The sequence below is a fragment of the Ruditapes philippinarum genome, unplaced genomic scaffold, assembly GCF_026571515.1.
Source record: "Ruditapes philippinarum isolate M1 unplaced genomic scaffold, ASM2657151v2 ctg14396_1_1_1_1, whole genome shotgun sequence".
NCBI classification, from domain to species: Eukaryota; Metazoa; Mollusca; class Bivalvia; order Venerida; family Veneridae; genus Ruditapes; species Ruditapes philippinarum.
Genome location: NW_026853430.1, coordinates 3,313 through 22,461, shown reverse-complemented (window position 1 = coordinate 22,461; position 19,149 = coordinate 3,313). Strand labels below are relative to the sequence as shown.

The following is a 19,149-nucleotide window of genomic DNA, read 5'->3' as shown; positions in this document are numbered from 1 at the left end:
CAAATTTTGGTATAAGCAATCAGCACAAGTAAAATTTAAATCCAATTAAAAATATCAGAACACCCTTTTATAATTGATTGTAGCATATGTTCTGGTTATTCCGCCATACTTCAAGGAAATGACTTCGAAGACATAATTAATAAAGGAAACCGGATTGCTTACGGAAAGCCGATGGAATGGCAGTTTTCAGATTTGAATACAATCAATATATGACCCAATTGTCCAACGTTTATTTATTTCTTTTTGAAGTATTTAAAAAAATCTAATATTTGAAGAAGAAAAAACAAACAAAAAATACAAATACGCACGACAAATAATGTATGTAAGTTTCTCGTGCATGATTGTTCTCCAATTACAAAATATGACATAGTGTAACACATTTTCATTGCATAATATTTCACATCGAGAATAGTGAAAATGGCCAAAATTGTTATTTTAAACGAACATTTAAGAGGGATTACAGTAGGGTTTTTTATATGAAGAGACTGGAAACACTTTTTCGAATTTTATATACCATTCGATCAAGATCTGGACCAACTACGTGTGTGCAAAATTCCAGACCATTAGCTTTCTCTGTTTATCCAGAATTATCATTTCTTTTGTGCGAAATGACGGAAAAATGAAATACCTTCTTAAATGCTTAAATAAGAATTGCACATTATATCGACTTTTAAATTGAATTATGAGTATACCTCTTTATGATCTTTTGCATATTTTTCAGTTTTAAATGCTACACTTAAATCTACTAGTATACAAGAATAACAAATTTTATATGTCTTTTTTCTTTCAGATTTTTGAAGTTCAGTGGAACCCTAAGCTTTTTTTACTAGTTCAAAAAGCTTGATTGAGACTATATAAACATGCGCAACATAGAGATATATGTTTTTTCCTATTGGAGGCTGTAGAAGGATATGACAATACCCCCCATACACAATCAAAATCAAAACAATAAAAAACAACAATAAAAAAAACAACAATAAAGTAACAAAACAAAAACAGCAAAAAAGAAAACCCCCACAAAAACAACAATACAATATACATGTACAGTACAATATTTCTTTATTTAGTCAAAATAACATATTATGTAAAACAGACAATTTACAAATGATATCATTATTAAACATATGTGGGCGTATTAAACAATTTGTATAGTACTAGACATGCAAAATATATTTCAAAAGCATCAATCAATAAGAACAACGTGTCAAATGCTATGAAAAATTGGACTAAATATCTTTCAGGAGGGGAACAGTGTAAAACCGGCCATTTTTGCATGCACACAAATGAGTTATAATTATTTAGAATAATTATACAATTCAATTTCCCACAACTAGTAATTTATATCTAGCAGTTCCATACTATAAAACTTGGAGACATCAGAATAAAGCTAAACAGTATCGATAAGTTCGTTATAATCTCAAATAACTGTATATATACAAAGACACGATTTACGCGCTTTTAAGTTATTTTGTGTTGCACGATTATTTTATAGTTATTATGTCAGTCATTAGTCGGTATGTAGCGTTGACCAATCAGAGTTAAGTATATCTGGCGAGTTGTGAAGACAAATTAAGATATTTAATTTTAATAAAAAGAAGAAAGCAACTTATTGTTTAACAAACATACAATGTACTTAAAGATTTCAAAGTAGCATAGTCGGTCATTATACTTGATTACATTTGGATGTTTATCAATAATATTCTGCGTGAAATTTGTCTCCAAGTGTTCGACACTCTTCGCAGATACGCTCGTTGTACAGGGTACTGTTATATCTAAGAAATTCTACCGGAAGTCGGTGATTAGCTGTACGAAATTTAAGAACCGATATGTTCATGTTTCTCGGTAATATTGTTAAATAGTCTTCTCTTTTACGTTCTTGTTTATACAAATAATATAGTTTTCCATTGTTTGAGGCCGGTAATTTTCCATTCCAATCTGTTATAAATTGATCTACCTGCACTTGCTTTATTAGTAAGTGGATATTTTTCATAGTTATATCTTCTTGGTTCAAGAATAGATAAGGGAAACCATGCAGTATTGTTTAAAATATCTTTTACTGAATTAAGCCATCTGTAAGACTCATCACTTTGAATTTTCATTATTTTGTAAATAATAATTATTTGAATATTTATTCGAATCATTTGTTATTAAAATATTCCAGAATCGTGTTATTTTCGTAGTAATATTAATTTGAAACGGGTAACGCCCCAGTTCCCCATATAAGCGGGGGTACTTTTCCTAGTATTTGTAATTTTTCTTAGAAAATCAAAATGAACCTTTTCTATGTCGTTGTTATTTTCTATACCCCATATTTCGCTTGAAAAGAAAACTGTGTTATCGAATAATTCAAATTGAAGATCTAAAGGTAGATTTAGGTTAAAAATACGTCTGTGTAACAAATGCATCGCGTTTTTGCCTTGGTAATAACATTGTCACGTGCTTTGTTAAATTTGCCAGTCTGACTAAAAAACAACTCCCAAATACTTATATTTTTCTGTTATCTCAATAGGTAGATTATTTACGTAAAATGTCAGGTTACGAGTACCTCGTTTATTCGAGCCGAAAACAATAACTTTCGGTTTCTCTGTATTAATTTGCAGTTTCCATTCTTTACAGTATGAGTAGCAATCATTTAAACATTTCTGAAAATCTTGAGAGTTTCGCACCAAAATAAACAACAACTACACAGTTTTACGTTAGACGATTCTTTTATATATATATATATATATATATATATATATATATATATATATATATATATATATATATATATATATATATATATATATATATATATATATATATATATATATTCACACATATCTTCACTTACGGGGCCCATATATAAGACCGAGTTGAGTGGCATTATTTCATGCAGTCAGTTTTTATATACGCCACTATATAGGCCTATAATGAACATTTCCATACAACAGAACTAAGGGGTACTAATTTATATATATAAACTATATATTTGATTTTACCATAGGTGAAAACATATTGACTAATAACATAAAACCCCATAATAAATATATACATTTGTGGGACATATATCATTTACTACTAAAACCGGCCTACGGGCACTATGTTAGAAGGGTAGCCTACGCCCCCATACATCGTTTTAAACATGCCAGAGTTGCGAGGCCTTATGTATGCCCCACATTAAATATACACCCCACAAGTATGGTCTCAAATAGACCGATGCCCCGTAAATGGAGGAATGTGTTTGTATATATATATATATATATATATATATATATATATATATATATATATATATATATATATATATATATTTAATATACGATACATTCACATATAAAATTGTTATTTTAACAAAAACCTGCATCCCTGGTTATCATAGTGGGTATATTATATGATTTTCAATATTTAAAAACCGATATTGTTACCATGTACTTTCATGCGTATTATAGTTTTAACACAACCCTAAAATTTCAAAAAATCGTACTTATTAACTTTTTAAGTACAACAAGCTATGTATGTAAAATAAATTGCTTAGTCATTTATTTTGAGAGGATTCAGTAATAAAAGACACTGACGTGTTCTGTACGTATAAATACTGACAGACAGATACTTGGAACATTTCCAACGAAGGGCGTTCTAATTTTAAATAAAAAAAGTAGGTTACCAAATTACTCACGCGATTTTACATTTAAATCATCTAACATAAAGGTAGAAATAAATTGAAATATGAAAAACAAGATCATCAAGGAAGGAGGAAGGGCGGCATTAAACGAACGCATCCCCTAACACAGGACCACGGGAAGGAGCCAGATGATATGTCAGACATGAGAGCAATACCAAAATTTCGACACTTTCAGTTTACAATTCGGCGGAGTGGTTTTGGTGGTAAAGGGACGCAACAAAATAGGACCATCATAAACCCCAACAAAGGGTATAGTAGATGAAAATACAACGCGAATCTCTAAGACGAAAAGTAAAAAAATCTATTTCCGCGTCGCTGACATTGACCAATGACATCAAAACATAACACAAGGCTAGATGTCAATGAAATCACTAAACAAATATCAGTCAATAACTGAAGAAAGTATATGTGAAAATGAATTGAATTTATTTTAACCAAGGCGATAGTGGTCCCATTTATTGGTGAAGATCATTCTTGTAAGCAAATTTTGTCCAGGTGTGTGTGACAGACAGATTTAGCGCGCCCCTGATCAGAATGTTCACCAAACCTTTTAGAATTGCACGTATAACCATGCTCTACACCACAAATCTTATCTAAAAGCATTGTAGTTTCTGACAATATTTTGAAAGTACTTTTCGCATATAAAATCATATGGCTTCTAAGGCTGGAAATTCCATTGCTCAGAAATATAAGAAATGAACAGGTATCAAGGTGGTTCAGAAAAGAGAAGACTTAAAAAAACCATATTTTGCAAGGTAGTCACAAAAACTCACTAGGTTAACCATCAATTTAGGTGCAGCAAATTCATTTTCATTTTATTAATATTGATCTTATTCGAAACGAATATGCTGATCAATCTGTTATTACCAACGCATGAACAGTCTAGAAAACAAATTTTGAAGTCTATTCTTGTGCTTCTGTCTGAGGCGAACGAATTCATTAATTTGTGATTCCATCAATGGAGATATTTTGTTCATTTCTTGTTGTATTTCTGTTTTATTCCTAGTGTGTTTCTCCACGACATAAATGTTTGTGGACTGAAGTAGAACTTCTGATTCATCTGGGATTTGAGAATATGGTCTAATATCAACACCAAGGGCATCTTCGATCAAAATAAATGTCTCACAACCAGTGTACATTTCTGCAACTTTGGGATTAGTTGTTGTGCTTGTTATTTGTCCGAAGATAAATTGCGGCAGAGTGAAATCCAGAGAATATGGGCATCCACGGTAAACAACTGAAACTTTCTGAAGCCCTAAAATCTCAAGCGCTTGATTGATCAGAATCCCAGCTTCACGCCATACTGAAGATTCCGGTCCATTTGTCCTGCCACTTCGTAATTCTTTGTTTACCTTAGTGAAGAAAACGCCAAGCATTTCCTTTTTAGATAGTGAGCACGACGGGTTCGAATACATGTTGATAAGCGTCCCAGCGTATTCCATATCACGGTTTCTCACTATTTCTCCATGTTCTCTCAAAGATATCATTTTACTTTTGCCGACTTCGATGCAATCTAGTATACCATCATATGCTTTTAGTCTTTCGAAATCACGAAAAAGGGAATCTACTCTGGCTTGAAATCCTTTAATAAAATGTGAAAGGTACTTAATTAAAATGAAATATCCATTTTTCGGGTTAATATGAGTATGACTTAATTCTCTTATGGCATTTTCTTTAATTAAACAACCACCAAAACAAATCTATAATAATAATAATAATAATAATAATAATAATAATAATAATAATAATAATAATAATCATCATCATCCTCATCAGTAAAATCGACAACCAAAAACAAAGTTATGTATAATACATTTATTTAAATCTAATTTTAATACAAGTAGCATGTAAACAATGCACGTAATTCACGCAGCTATACTTGTATAATCATAATAATATAGATTAAGAGAAGACCTTCGCGGGTTCAGTTACTACCTTTAAAGAGCAACAACTTGCAATTACCCACATATCATTTATTTTATTTTCTGTATCATCATTTCTGAATGTTTTAAAAAGGAAAACAAACCTTTTGAGCGACAAGTTGAAGAAACCATTATGACAATAAATACTGAAAATATCCACCTGACCATTATGCAGCTCTTTCTGTAACCCAAAGGGTTAAAATAATTTTGTGTTAAAATAATAGGTAAAATTTTCGAAAGAGTTATATTTTAAGGTAAATATTATAGTACGGTTATTTTGTGTGGTAATAATAATGGTAATATTAGATGTTTCTATAAATAATATCGCAAACGTTTCATAGTTTACTTATGATATAAAAGCGGAAATGATGACATACAAACTATATAGTACAAGTGTTAGTCATGGTATAATTTTGAACTAGTTGACTCATCCTGCTACTTTAAATACTACAGGTTGGTAAAATTCAAAAACAGCGTTTTAAATTATACAAAAAGAGCTCCACTGGGGTCCAGATTGGAAAAAACCCCAAATAATAATGTTCAACTGGAACACTCAAAGCGAAAAAAGAATAAATATGGATTAGATCACAAAGACTTAAATTGAAAATCGGTATTTAGGTGCGATTCTTAGTATTTTGGTACCAGCAACATCAGTTCACCATCATCATCGTGAGGGATCAATCATCATCTGTTTATATCATCATCATTATCATCATCATTAGTTTTCATTTTTAACATCATTCTTAGAAGCATCTTTATCGTCAATAGCAGCTTTAGGGTTGTCACTACAATAGAGTATGCTTGATGAATGCAAATAATAAGAATGGAAAGCTTTCAAAAAGTAAATCTTAAAATTTAGTTGCTTTGAGATTAAATACGATTTTAGATATTGGGTTTAAAAGGCTATTTAAATTGTTTTTAAAAGTCACGGTCATTTATGATATACGGGCGTTTTCAGAAAATAATATGTTTAAACAATTTATTTGTCAGAGTTGTTTTTGTTTACTTATACCTGCCTAGATCGAAAGCGAAATATTGTTCAGTCATTCTTAATAATAAATGGGGAGAGAATTCGACCTTGATAAAACAGGGCTGGATAACAGTGAATTTTAGCTTAACTGATATATGAGACGATAAAAAAGATACCGAAACTACTTTTTTATGTTTCAGTATATATTTCGATTTGCCTTATTTACTTCCTTGTTGACAATCGTAACACCTCGACAAATATTCATATTTGACGAAATCGGCCGAGAACATATCAGTCCGAGTTGTTACGATTAAGTTGTTTTGTGCTTTAAATGGCACAGGTCACCATGCAGTACTTTGTCGATGGCAACATTCCAATGGGGGTATTGGGTGGGGAAGGCCTCATAGTCAATCTTCTTCAAGAGGTCATTAGATTACTAGGATATCGAATACACCCAAAATGCTAAACAATTAACTTTCGTAATACTTTAAAATATTAATAATAACAACAAACTATTGTGATATGTCTTACCTAATTATTTATGCATTCTTTTGTATTTTCTGCTTTATAAGCAGTACATAGTATTTCTATTATTAAATTCTTCGTCACAGAATAACTTAAAAATAAAAAGGTAATTGCTCCAACGGAAAATTGCTCTTGTTTATAACGTGATATAAGAATGGCTTTAGAAATAAAATTAACATCGCCGAAACTTTTTAGACTGCTCTTAAAATAGGTTAAAGTCATATATGTATGCTAAATTTCCCCCCAAAATGTTATGAATCATTATTAGACTACGTGGGAACGTATTATATGTTTTTATTTATAATATAATTATTTTGTTAGCAACAAAAACAACAAATCACGGTATAAAAGGAAAATGCAGCGCTGAAGAAAAACAGTTTCTGCCACATTTTTTTCTGCATATTAGATGTTATTTTGACAAATTGCATGCTGCGTTATTAGATTTTAACTGGCATTCAACGGAAAATAATCATCTAAAACATTAAATTATTAAAATTTAACTATTACTTTTGCAGTTTTATTTTTGATATTTATTTAACGGATTCAAAACTTAAAAAATGGATGATACAAAATATTTTGATAAAGAGACGGAACCGCTTTCACGAGGAGGTGATGGCTTCAAAGTTTTGGATGAGAAACAGACGCCATTGGGAAAACTTGGTTTTGTAAATCCTTCCAAAGAAAATCATAAGGTACTTGCATTATTAAAATGTTATCTAAATTTTATTTAAGAAAAAAAACACACACACACACAATAATATCGTGTAGTGTGAAATAATTAGAGAGTCTGCAATGTAAGAATGTATTAGGAAAATAGTAAAAAATGACAATGAAAACCATTTTGACAACAACTTTTGAAATTTATTATCAAAATTATAATTACAAGCATAATTATGCCGAAAATATTTCCAGCACAAAAAAGAAATTAAAACTTTTTAATATAGCACATAGTCAACCTGCAAAATAATAATAATAATAATAATTATTATTATGATTATAAAATAATAAATAATAATAAATGAAATCAATATATATAAAAATTATAAAAAGCATTTTGAACAAATCAAATTAAAAAAAAAACTATGTAGAACATTTATTTTAAAGTAAACTGAAAATATTTTTTTGAAATGGGGCGTTAGATAAATTTATATTTGTAGATAAATATGTACAATAACATAATTATGTTTTATTTATTTCAGACTTTTTCGGTATTGAAGAGGTGTCTCAAATATGTTTGTTTCGGGGTTGTTGTACTTGCATTTATAGTTCTACTTCAAAGAGTCAAGTAAGTTCTTTTGTACGTCGATAATTTGTAAAGAACACGTGTCCATATTTTCACCGTTTCATATAATTAACAAACTATACTACATATATGTGGATTTCAAAAACCTAAATCACGATGTTGTTTAAATGCCTATATGGTAGTGACCGAAAAAAGTTGTTATTCAGTAGACATGAATATCAAAATTTTCCAAAATATTGAGAAGATTTTAGCGATAAATCAGCACATGCTTTAACGAAATTTCAACCTACACCAAACTTTAACTTACAATATTGTATAAACTATCATATTTTAATTTTCGTATTCAAAGATATTTTCAAGATTAATATATGTTTGTGTGATCTTTGACCACATGATATGAAACATTACTCTTTCTATAACCCCTTTTCCAGTTTTTTTCTTCTTCAAACTTTGCCCAATCCCACCAGATCTCGAAGTGTGCCATAAAATTGACTACTCCATATGAATACAGATAGGTCAGCTTGTGCCTCCTTCATTGCTGAGAATGCTCCTTATGGTAGTATTTTGTTGTTGAATTCTCATAAATCACTAATGGAAACTTTCAAATTAGAATAGAAACAGTAGCTAACACAATTTAATCAGTATGATAATAAATTTGAACCACGTGAATGCATCATACATTGTGCAGTAAACTTGAAAGCAAAATCGAGGTTGACAGACATGAACATCACAGCTCCGTTTCAGACAAGCATACGTCTGAAACACTAAGAAGTCCACTCAAAAGCTTATTTATGCTTACCAATGACAGCGGGATTGGAGAGAAAGTCACCAAGTTGATGACGGAGAAGTCGCCTGTACCAAATAGCGACATAAAGGAAGACACTAATTCAAGTCAGAAAGCAAGTTCTGATGCAAGCAGGTCAAAGAAAGTGCAAGAAAATGACATGGTGATAGGAAAACACTATTTTAACATAGGTAAAATAAAACATCTGTACATGTAATTTGTTAATTTCTTGTTCTAGTTCATGCTTTGTCTAAGTTTCAATTGAGTCTTTAAAACGTAATAATTGTTACATAAAGTTCTTTGCATGTATTAAATGTAGTTCAATTTGATGAATTCCTTTTAAACTCCATTTAAGGAACTCTTTGCATTAGTAGAGATTTAGACCTTGTCGTAAAACATATTCTATTCATTTATTTAAAAACCGTATCAGTTTGGAAAATAATTCATTTCTAATTTACCAATCGGCAAGGTTACTTTGCCTTGTCAGTGTGGCTTGGTCAGGTCGGTGTCTGCATTCTGTGAACGTCGCCTTGCCCGCCTCGATGATCTTTCTTCTCCTTTTTAAGATTATTTTTGATTAGTATTTCTTGATTTAAAGTGATTCAAGTGTAACATGAACAAAGACACCAACTAAATACAAATGTACACAGAAATGACAATATAATTATTATTAACACCTTCGACATCGTCGGAGATTTACGACGTTTGATAAGGCACTTTTAAATGTGCGTAACATGCCAATAGAATTGAAGTATTCAATACCAATTTGAATTTTATCTAGAATTCTACAGGTAGTTTAGTATGACGAGTTACTATTAAAAGCAAATTCATTCATAATGTTTTGTTTTTTTTTGTTTTTTTTTTGGGGGGGGGGGGGGGGTAAAAATATAACCACCTTACAGTTTCATCTTAGTATTCTATATTTTATGGTCCTTCAATTCGATAGATTTCAAAAACTTCTCCGAATAGTACATTAACGTGGTTTGTTAGTTTGTCAATATTTTATCTTATTAGGTATGAGAGAGGACGTCATGTTGCAGGATTGCTATCACTCACACATGAAGCATTCTTTCCCCGACATTGATTATGCTTTCCTTGGTTACGATTTATTTCGGGGATATCCACTAGCCCATGGTCATGATCCTGGTTTTATGTTTCCTATCTTTCATGCTGACTATACACACGGGAAACAGACTGCTGATTGCAGGTACAGCGTTCCTAAAGGTCTTGTCATAGTGCCAGACGTATCTTGTGTTACGTCCTTCACCTCTGAGATTATAGAGAACAGCAAGCAATTAAATCAGGAGTTGTCTGTACATGCTGACGCCGGTGGCGTCGGATTTGGAGTCGAATTCTTGGCAAGTGTTGGATATCGACAGGCATCTTCTGATTTGTCGACTCATAAATCAGTTTACATAATATCCTCAGCACGTTGCAATTACTATTTCAGCAAGTTTCAGGCAGAAAATCCCCCGCCCTTTACAGATATCTTCGTTAATTGGATAGAAAAACTGAACACTACATCAAGTAATTCAACATATCTCGACTTCTTTCATTCCTTTGGCACACACTTTCCTAAAGAAATAATATTCGGTGCAAGGTATATTTACGAACACAAAATGAAAAGTTCGTTATATGAAAAGAAACGAAACAATGGTGTAAATGTTAAAGAACAAGCAAGTAACAGTGGGCTAATCCGCGTTAGCGGTGGCGTTGGTCTTTCAAAAGAACAGAAAGAAAAAGCTTCCGAGTTCTCAAACTCTGTTGAAACAATCACAATTACTGTAGGGGCAGCTCCGCCAAGTAATGGGGATGCAATGACATGGGCTGCTTCTGTCCAAAGCAACCCAGTACCGTCAAAATATAAACAGGAGCCAATTGAAAATCTGTTTAGTGAAGAGTACATGGGCACGCTTGGTGTTGACTACGAGGCTATATCAGTCAACCTAAAGGCATTGAAGGAAAAATATTACGAAAGTCTTGCGTCTGAAGATCTATATAACCAAATAAACGATATGTCCAGTAAGTCTAGAATATATATGAAGATTAATATTTCTCTACCGTACTCAGCGTGTCGAAAAGTTCAAACAAGTTCACAATAAGCACACACGTGTCATTTTCAACATCAACAGTATCAGTATGTTCCATCAAAATAAAGATGTAAACATCCATTAAACAAGTTATTCATAAATTGGTTTATTGGTATAACAAGGTAGTGCTGACCAAATGGTAATCTACAACTTTTGAGATATAATCTAAGATAATTTAAACAATGTTCCCAGTGAAATATTCATTTAATACGTTGTACATTATTGTACGTTGTGTTTGCATGTCACTATTCGAGTTATTTAAAAACCTTTTCTCTTACTTATAAATATTTATCTGTGTTATCTTTTAGCTATTTATCATAACAGAACATTCTACTTGCAGACGAACGTCTTACTAAAATACTAACTGTTGAAAATGGTGGACAGTATGGCTCTTGGGGCTAACACCCCCAGTTTTGGGTCCAGTTGGGAAACGGTTTTGAACAGGGTTTTAACAATGAATGGTTTAAAGTTTTTCATTGACTGTCTTAAAATCTGTGTGATCAAAAGAATTCTGAAACCAAATATTAACTTTAAAAAGGGTAATAACGCTATAATCTCATGAAATATATTTAAAAAACATTTAATAACGCGACAGCATACTCTCCGTATGTGCTTATTGTGTTTGGTCCCCTTTTTGACTGAGAGGGAAGAAATACGTGTATACATTAAACACACGATAATTTATTTTATTAAAATTAAGCCCGGCGGCAATGGCCGAGTGGTTTACCGGATTCGGAGTTAAATAATTAAAGATCGCTTAGTCCCGAATGGATTAAACACTTGAAACTGACAGGGGCAGGTCGTTGTTTCATTGAGCAAGAAACTTTACATTGCTCAATACTGGTTGGTTCCAGGAACGCATTCGAAAGTGTGTCTATAAGCTAATAGATTCCTACACAATCGAACTAAAATAAATTCTGTATTATAAACCAAATTTATTAAAAGTAGGACTATATGTTTCCATAATCTTATGGTAAATACTCTAAAAGAGTTGTACATAACATGTATAATGTCTCTGATATTTAACACTCATAAATATTGTACGTAAACAGAATAAAATTTTCTGAACCAAATTTAAATTCTGCTCTTCTAAATAGGGTTTTAAACGTTTAGCAATGATTTTGTGCGTGTGACATTCGCTTTTAAGGCAATGCACCGTCACATTTCTTTCATTCACGCGTTGTTTTTAGCTATTAATATACGGTATATCCACTACTGTTTGCTGCACTGCCCATATGGATATTTCTTTCATTAACAAGATATAAAAAATATGTGGTAAGGGGTGTGGACGCTAGCTTGGAATTACACTACCGTCCATGAACAGGCTTTATTAAAAACCGAGCATGCAGCATTTTCAATTTGCCGATTACGTTTTTCTCTATTTTAGAATTGTTGCTTATCTCAAACACGTATATACCATAATTATATTTACCAGTATGCCTTCATTAGCATTATTTACACATGATATTTATCTATTTACCATGTTCAAGTATGACGACAATGATGCAAAGGAAGCAGATAGAACTGGATTAAATGTCGTTAACATTGCATGTGCAAACAGGAAAGGTACACGAGTAAAGAATCAAAGATCTGTTCAGTCTCCCTTGGGTGGTGGTGGTCACTGGACTGGAGATGTGATATGTCCACGAAGTAATGGCATTCCCCTGTTCTTGCAAAAGTTTCGAGTTAATGGTCCATGAGCCAGTAAGTGCATTGCCCTCTTTTTTGCAAGTACTAGACACATGATATTTTGGGACACATGCATTTGCAGTTTTTCATGGTTTACTCGTCAAGCTATGTTTATTCTTTGAGAGCATAACACATATATTTTAAAATCAGTACTACTTAGAAGTCGAAACAGGCTCACCAAGTCAATACTGCAATTATCATCGTTTTGATTTTGTTATCATCGCCGTCAGCCCCTTATTATACTTACTTAAGCAATCTCACAAGAACAATGATTAAAACTGCAAAAACGCAAAACTGGATTTTGACTACTGTTAACCAATTGATATAGATTAAATTATTATAATTTTTAATTTAAGAAACAGTCAGAAGACGACACTAAGGCAAATGTTGTTCGTTTTACGTGTCGTGATTCACACTGGAAGCAGCAGCCGAAAAACATCGAAAAACATATTGCTGGTGCAAAAGGTCAGTTCGGAAAATCGAGTGAAAAGTGTCCAAAGGATTCCGCAATCTGTGGGCTACAATCTCGTGTGGAGGGTCATATACATCATGGAGACAACACCGCTTTGAATGATGTCCGCTTTTTCTGTTGCAGATTTAAGTAATGGTCGTCTGCCAAAAATTACACCGATAGATTTACTTTATATTACATTCGAAACATTTGAAACAATTGTGTACAAAATGTAAAACTATATTTTATAACTGTGTTGCTCAATTCTCATTAACTGCTATAACCATAGTAGCTGTTTATAATAAACATATACATATATTGATGTTGCATATCATTATATGTAACACCCCATTATGAAACACCAAACTTTGCAATTTTTTTTTTGACGTTTATAATGTTATGTTTATACAGGTGCTTCAATTTTCATCAAATTGTACATGTATTACGGCCGTGTATAAAAGATTGTTTGCTCGAGTTATGAAAGCAGCAACTATTTATAGCCAGAAAACGCTATAAATATATGATATATACCGTATTTTATACATATATTTAATTGAATCATGAATCAATCACATTGTTATAAATACTGCTTTATTGCTACGGTCATTGTTTCAATGCTTTCTTCGTTTATGTGTATAATTCTTTATTTGGTTTTATCTTAAGTTTGTAATCTTTACAGGGAATACTGTTTATAACATTATTGTTTTGTGAAATATAAATACACATTATACGGAACTTTTATGTAATTGCCAATCGTAAATTTAAAAGCAACTCGGTTTTACTTTTTTTCTGGAACAGAGCAACAGGAAATTAGTACCGGACTACATTTCTACGAATCAGGCGCAAGTTCAGCAATTTTACCGTGTTAATTCTTGTTTAAAGGTATATGTTTGTCCGTAAAAAAGGTGTAAATAAAAGAAATATATGCCATTAACTTGTGTTAGATTTTTACTGTTTTTTTTATTGGCCTTTCAAAACGCAGCTAGCATTCAAATCAAATGTTGATGGATGTCCTCATTTATTTAATACATTATTCATTAGTATTACTTCTATGTGACTTAAGTGTTGCAATAATAAAATGAGATATAAAATTCGACAGCGCAAATTGTTTTCTTGAAAGCCCATTATGCCCCAAATTTTTCTAAAAACATTTTATCATTGGTGTCCTGTTTTGGTTTCCAGAAAGTTACTTATCGGCCAATTTTGTTATTTTTTTGGTTCTGGTGCCTTTAAAAAAATAGTATACAATTGTAGTGAGTTAATATTTTGTATGGAAGTCAAAATACTACAGTTGAGTTCACACTAAACTTCCCACCCTTGTGCACTTCTAGTGCACTAGAGCTGAACTAGAAGTGCACTAGAAGTGCACTTCTAGTGCACTAGACCATATGACCAGGCTGGCCAGGGAAGGTGACACCTAAATGGTTTATTGGATAATTGTAATTGTATATCAAGTGGGGGGGGGGGCATCCATTGTTACGCTGCTGTATGAAAAAAAAAATAGGAAAATATATATATGGCCTATTCATGAATATAAATAAGTAAATTTTAAAATCAGCAGTTTTAACATTTTAGGTGATAATCATGTTGAAGCTTAAAATTAAAATGTTTTTTTTTCCATTTATTGTAAACCAGTATTTAACTGTAATTGAAAAATAATACCCCTTAAAATCAAATTTATAAAATTAATAAGGTTAAATTTAAACTAGAAATGTGTCCATAGGACACGGATGCCCCCACACGCCACTGTTCTGTCAATCTTATCACTCTAGGTCAAATATTTTTTGGACTACATGTGCCACAAGTTGAAAACTAAAAATCAACAAAGGGCCATAATTCTGTTAAATTTGGTCGCAGCAAAAATTCCTTCCTTTACTACCATCTACACATTAAGGTTGTTAATCCCTGGAAGTTTAAGCAAAATCTGCCATCCGGTTTAAGAGGAGTTGCGTTCACAAAATTTCTACATAGTATATAATGAAAAAATCAAAAAAGGGCCATAATTCTGTTAAATTTGGTTGCAGCAAAAATTCCTTTCTTTACTACCATCTACACATTAAGGTTGTTCATCACTGGAAGTTTAAGCAAAATCTGCCATCTGGTTTAAGAGGAGTTGCATTCACAAAATTTCTACATAGTATATAGTGAAAAAATCAACAAAGGGCCATAATTCTGTAAAATTAGGTCGCAGCAAAAATTCCTTCCTTTACTACCATCTACACATTAAGGTTGTTCATCCCTGTAAGTTTAAGCAAAATCTGCCATCCAGTTTAAGAGGAGTTGCATTCACAAAATTGCTACATAGTATATAGTGAAAAAATCAACAAAGGGCAATAATTCTGTTAAATTTGGTCGCAGCGAAAATTCCTTCCTTTACTACCATCTACACATTAAGGTTGTTCATCCCTGTAAGTTTAAGCAAAATCTGCCATCCGGTTTAAGAGGAGTTGCATTCACAAAATTGCTACATAGTATCTAGTGAAAAAATCAACAAAGGGCCATAATTCTGTTAAATTTGGTCGCAGCGAAAATTCCTTCCTTTACTACCATCTACACATTAAGGTTGTTCATCCCTATAAGTTTAAGCAAAATCTGCCATCCGGTTTAAGAGGAGTTGCGTTCACAAGATTTCTGGACGTACGGACGGACGGACGGACAAGTGCAACGCTATATGCTCCCACATTGTGGGGGCATAATTATGCTCCGTAATGGATAATGAAATAAGTGTTTTTAAAGCTTTTTTTAATGGCCATATATTTCAATTTTTCTAGTGTACAAATAATATAAATCAATGTGATAATTCTGGCCCAATTAATTTAGTTTGTTACATCATAAACTTTTTTTCATAAGCTCAAACAAATCAAGGAAAGGTTATATTTAAGCTAAAATATTATTTCTATAATATATAACTTAGAGACAATTCATCATGTTCAATATTGAAAGAGAATATTAATACATTGATTTTAAAACAATCAATATACTGTGATAATTTAGTATTCAACTGTGTAATCCTTGCATATGTTTATGCAAATAATTTAAATATTATCCATAAAATAAATAAATTTGATATCTTTATTCATTATTTCAATATTAAAAATTTAATGTATAAAGGGAATACTTTTATTGAAGAGGAAAATCTCAAGTCGTGCTGTGTATTGGTATTTTCTGAGAGGGACAGTTTTCAATATACCACTCTCCTGCTGATAAGAGGGCCTCAGGGTAAATAACAAAGATAGGTCAATTTTGCAGATTTATAAGAATGCATTGAAATTCTCTGGTTTTCGCAAAATGCATGTTAGACATAAGCCTGGGATTCATCAGGCGTTGGCGCTCAGTAAATGACCATAATTTTTGTATAATCAAATATACAAAAAAAACAACATAAAGGCATAAATGCATAATAGATATTATCAGAGACATAGATAGATGTTATCTATGTCTCTGATATTATTGTCTCTAAAGCGGAATTTTCTATATGTATCCATTTATCCACATTTCTTGCCATTCTGCATAATAATATCACGGATTTATATTACTATATACTATTAATATAAATCTGTGATAATATATAACTTAAGAGGCAATTCCTCATGTTCAAGATTGAAAGAGAATATTAATTCATTGATTTTAAAACATTTTATACACTGTGATATTATGTTTTTCAACCATAAAATGCTTGCATACTTTTTAAAGATATACATAATTAAAATTTTTCCATAAAATAAATAAACTTGATAACTTTATTCAAGATTTCTACATTAAAAATGAAATGTATAAAGGGAATGTTTTTATACAAGAGGAAAGATTCGAGTCATGCTGTGTATTGGCGACTGTTTTCATTACACTGGTCTCCTGCTGATAAGAGGGCCTCAGGGTAAATAACAAAAATGCAAATGTATGCAATATTTATTGAAAATTTCCCTTTTCCCCCCAAAATACATGTAAGTCATCGATAAATGACTATACTTTTTGTATAATCAAATGTAAAAAATAATCTTAATGTCATAAACGCATGTTAGATATTATTGTCATTTATTGTCTTTGGAGTGGAATTTTCTAATCTTATTATAAAAAACTGGTTTAAAAGTTAACTATTCTACAAAGACTTTGTATCAATATTTTTTCACATTTCTTGCAATTCTGCATTAAAATTTGCAGCATCTTAATTCTTTTAGTTTTTGAACTGGGAAATGTTATTTTTTTCTATTATAGATTTGACAAATTTGCCTTGTCAGTTTTTACGCATTTAGAAGATAATATATTTTAAAGAAAATATTATTTAAATACATGATTATAAAACTTTTGCAACTTCCTTTTCACTTTAATGCAGATCTGTTTTTTATTTGTTTGTTTTTTCTGTTTTTTTTTTATATTTTTTTTTTATTTTAATTTAATATCATACATGAGAAGAAAACAGTTACAGGAGATTAAAGTGTCAAAAGTCATGCTGTGTATAGCTGTTTTGATATAGTACCCTGCTGATAAAAGAGCCCCTCAGGGTAAATAACATATGCCAGATTACTAAGGCGATGTAAATTCTGTATTCTCTGGATGTTGGTGCAAATAAATTTCATTACAAATAGTACAAAAAGAAAAATGAATATTTTTGCAATTGATAATAAACTCATCAAATTAATCATATTGCATAATAATGTTACAATGCATGAAAAAAAAGGAAAAAAGATTGGTGTCGTCTCAAAAAATGGAATTGACAGATTTTCTAATCTTTTTGTTAATATCCATGTCAGTTTAAGTATACTAGTATCCCGCAGGTACATATCAATACTTAATCCACACATATCAATACATACCACCATTATATATAAATATTTATTTTCAGAATAATATATATCATTTATATATCATTTATATTAATCTTAAGTTAATCTCAGTTTGAGAAGGTAAGATAGATTATAAATGAAATAAAATTGACAAAATTTAGGCCAATCATAAACATATTAATTCTTTAATGTATTAAAGGCTATTAATGCTTAAAATCATTACCTTTAACTAAAACAACCATAAGTTAAGATTAAAAATAACTAATACTACGGTATAATTCCCCCCCCCCCCCAAAAAAAAAGAACTGATTTAATTTTGTTTGATTAGCATTTCAATGTTTCATATTTCATTACCAGATTATAATAAAATAGAATCATATTAAATATCAATTAAGTTTGTTTATTTATGCAGTTATCAACATTAAAGTTATAATTATTTATATTTAAATTACTTATTCTAACAATTAAATTTTAAAGTACAAAATCAATAAAATTAATGACTTTGAAATTTATTGTTCTAATATTTTACGCCATATTTTACAAATTCCAATATTCACAACTTCAAATTTTTATTGAAAAAATATTAAACAGATATCTATATTTTCTATCTTTTTGTAAAAGTCAAATTGCTATTCAGTGAAATAAAAGGCAACTGCTTAATACATATAATAGGTCTGGTGCACTACAAAGTGCACTTATGAAGTGCACTAGTAGTGCACTACTAGTGCACTAGTAGTGCACATCTAGTGTACTCCTAGTGCACTTTGTGTAACCTTTAGTGTGAACTCAACTGTACTTTGTTAACATTTTACTACTTTTGTGAATAATAATTCCACATTCAGAAGTCCTTCCTTCTTGGTTATTAGAACGAGGTATGTCGGCGGGCGGGTGGACGAGCGTTCTTCTGTGAGCTACTCCTCCTACATTTCTAAAGGGATTTTGATAAAACTTTCACAGATGCTGTCTCATCAAGTGCTCTGGCGCATACTGTCAGGGTTTTGTGATTTGGTAATATTTGACCTAATTATGG

The 19,149-nt window shown here is 31.2% G+C and overlaps 2 protein-coding genes and 1 long non-coding RNA gene across 3 annotated transcripts; 2 read left to right on the top strand and 1 right to left on the bottom strand.

The window, feature by feature from the left end:
* Positions 1 to 3,281: 3,281 nt before the first annotated feature.
* On the bottom strand, positions 3,282 to 5,879 carry LOC132736859 (uncharacterized). The gene is made up of 2 exons (XM_060724079.1): positions 5,691 to 5,879; positions 3,282 to 5,246 (listed from the first exon to the last, which is right to left on the bottom strand). Exons 1-2 carry the CDS (start codon positions 5,752 to 5,754, stop codon positions 4,528 to 4,530), a joined length of 783 nt encoding a protein of 260 aa, XP_060580062.1. The 5' UTR covers positions 5,755 to 5,879; the 3' UTR covers positions 3,282 to 4,527.
* A 2,963-nt stretch (positions 5,880 to 8,842) lies between these two features.
* On the top strand, positions 8,843 to 11,606 carry LOC132736858 (uncharacterized). The gene is made up of 3 exons (XM_060724078.1): positions 8,843 to 9,299; positions 10,123 to 11,130; positions 11,539 to 11,606. The coding sequence occupies exons 1-3, from the start codon at positions 8,993 to 8,995 to the stop codon at positions 11,598 to 11,600; spliced, it is 1,377 nt and encodes a 458-aa protein (XP_060580061.1). The 5' UTR covers positions 8,843 to 8,992; the 3' UTR covers positions 11,601 to 11,606.
* A 508-nt stretch (positions 11,607 to 12,114) lies between these two features.
* Positions 12,115 to 14,268, top strand: LOC132736857 (uncharacterized). The gene is made up of 2 exons (XR_009626637.1): positions 12,115 to 12,902; positions 13,244 to 14,268. It is a non-coding gene; the product is annotated as an uncharacterized LOC132736857 (long non-coding RNA).
* Positions 14,269 to 19,149: the final 4,881 nt, after the last annotated feature.

What these genes read in the sequence shown, in the direction of transcription:
- LOC132736859 (XM_060724079.1), bottom strand. Translation starts at nt 5,754, where the DNA reads ATGGTCAGGTGGATATTTTCAGTATTTATTGTCATAATGGTTTCTTCA. An exon ending in TTCAACTTGTCGCTCAAAAG is followed by an intron (nt 5,247 to 5,690) that starts GTTTGTTTTCCT and finishes ATTTTATTAAAG; the next exon opens with GATTTCAAGCCAGAGTAGAT.
- LOC132736858 (XM_060724078.1), top strand. Translation starts at nt 8,993, where the DNA reads ATGCATCATACATTGTGCAGTAAACTTGAAAGCAAAATCGAGGTTGAC. An exon ending in AAAACACTATTTTAACATAG is followed by an intron (nt 9,300 to 10,122) that starts GTAAAATAAAAC and finishes TTATCTTATTAG; the next exon opens with GTATGAGAGAGGACGTCATG. An exon ending in CCAAATAAACGATATGTCCA is followed by an intron (nt 11,131 to 11,538) that starts GTAAGTCTAGAA and finishes TTCTACTTGCAG; the next exon opens with ACGAACGTCTTACTAAAATA.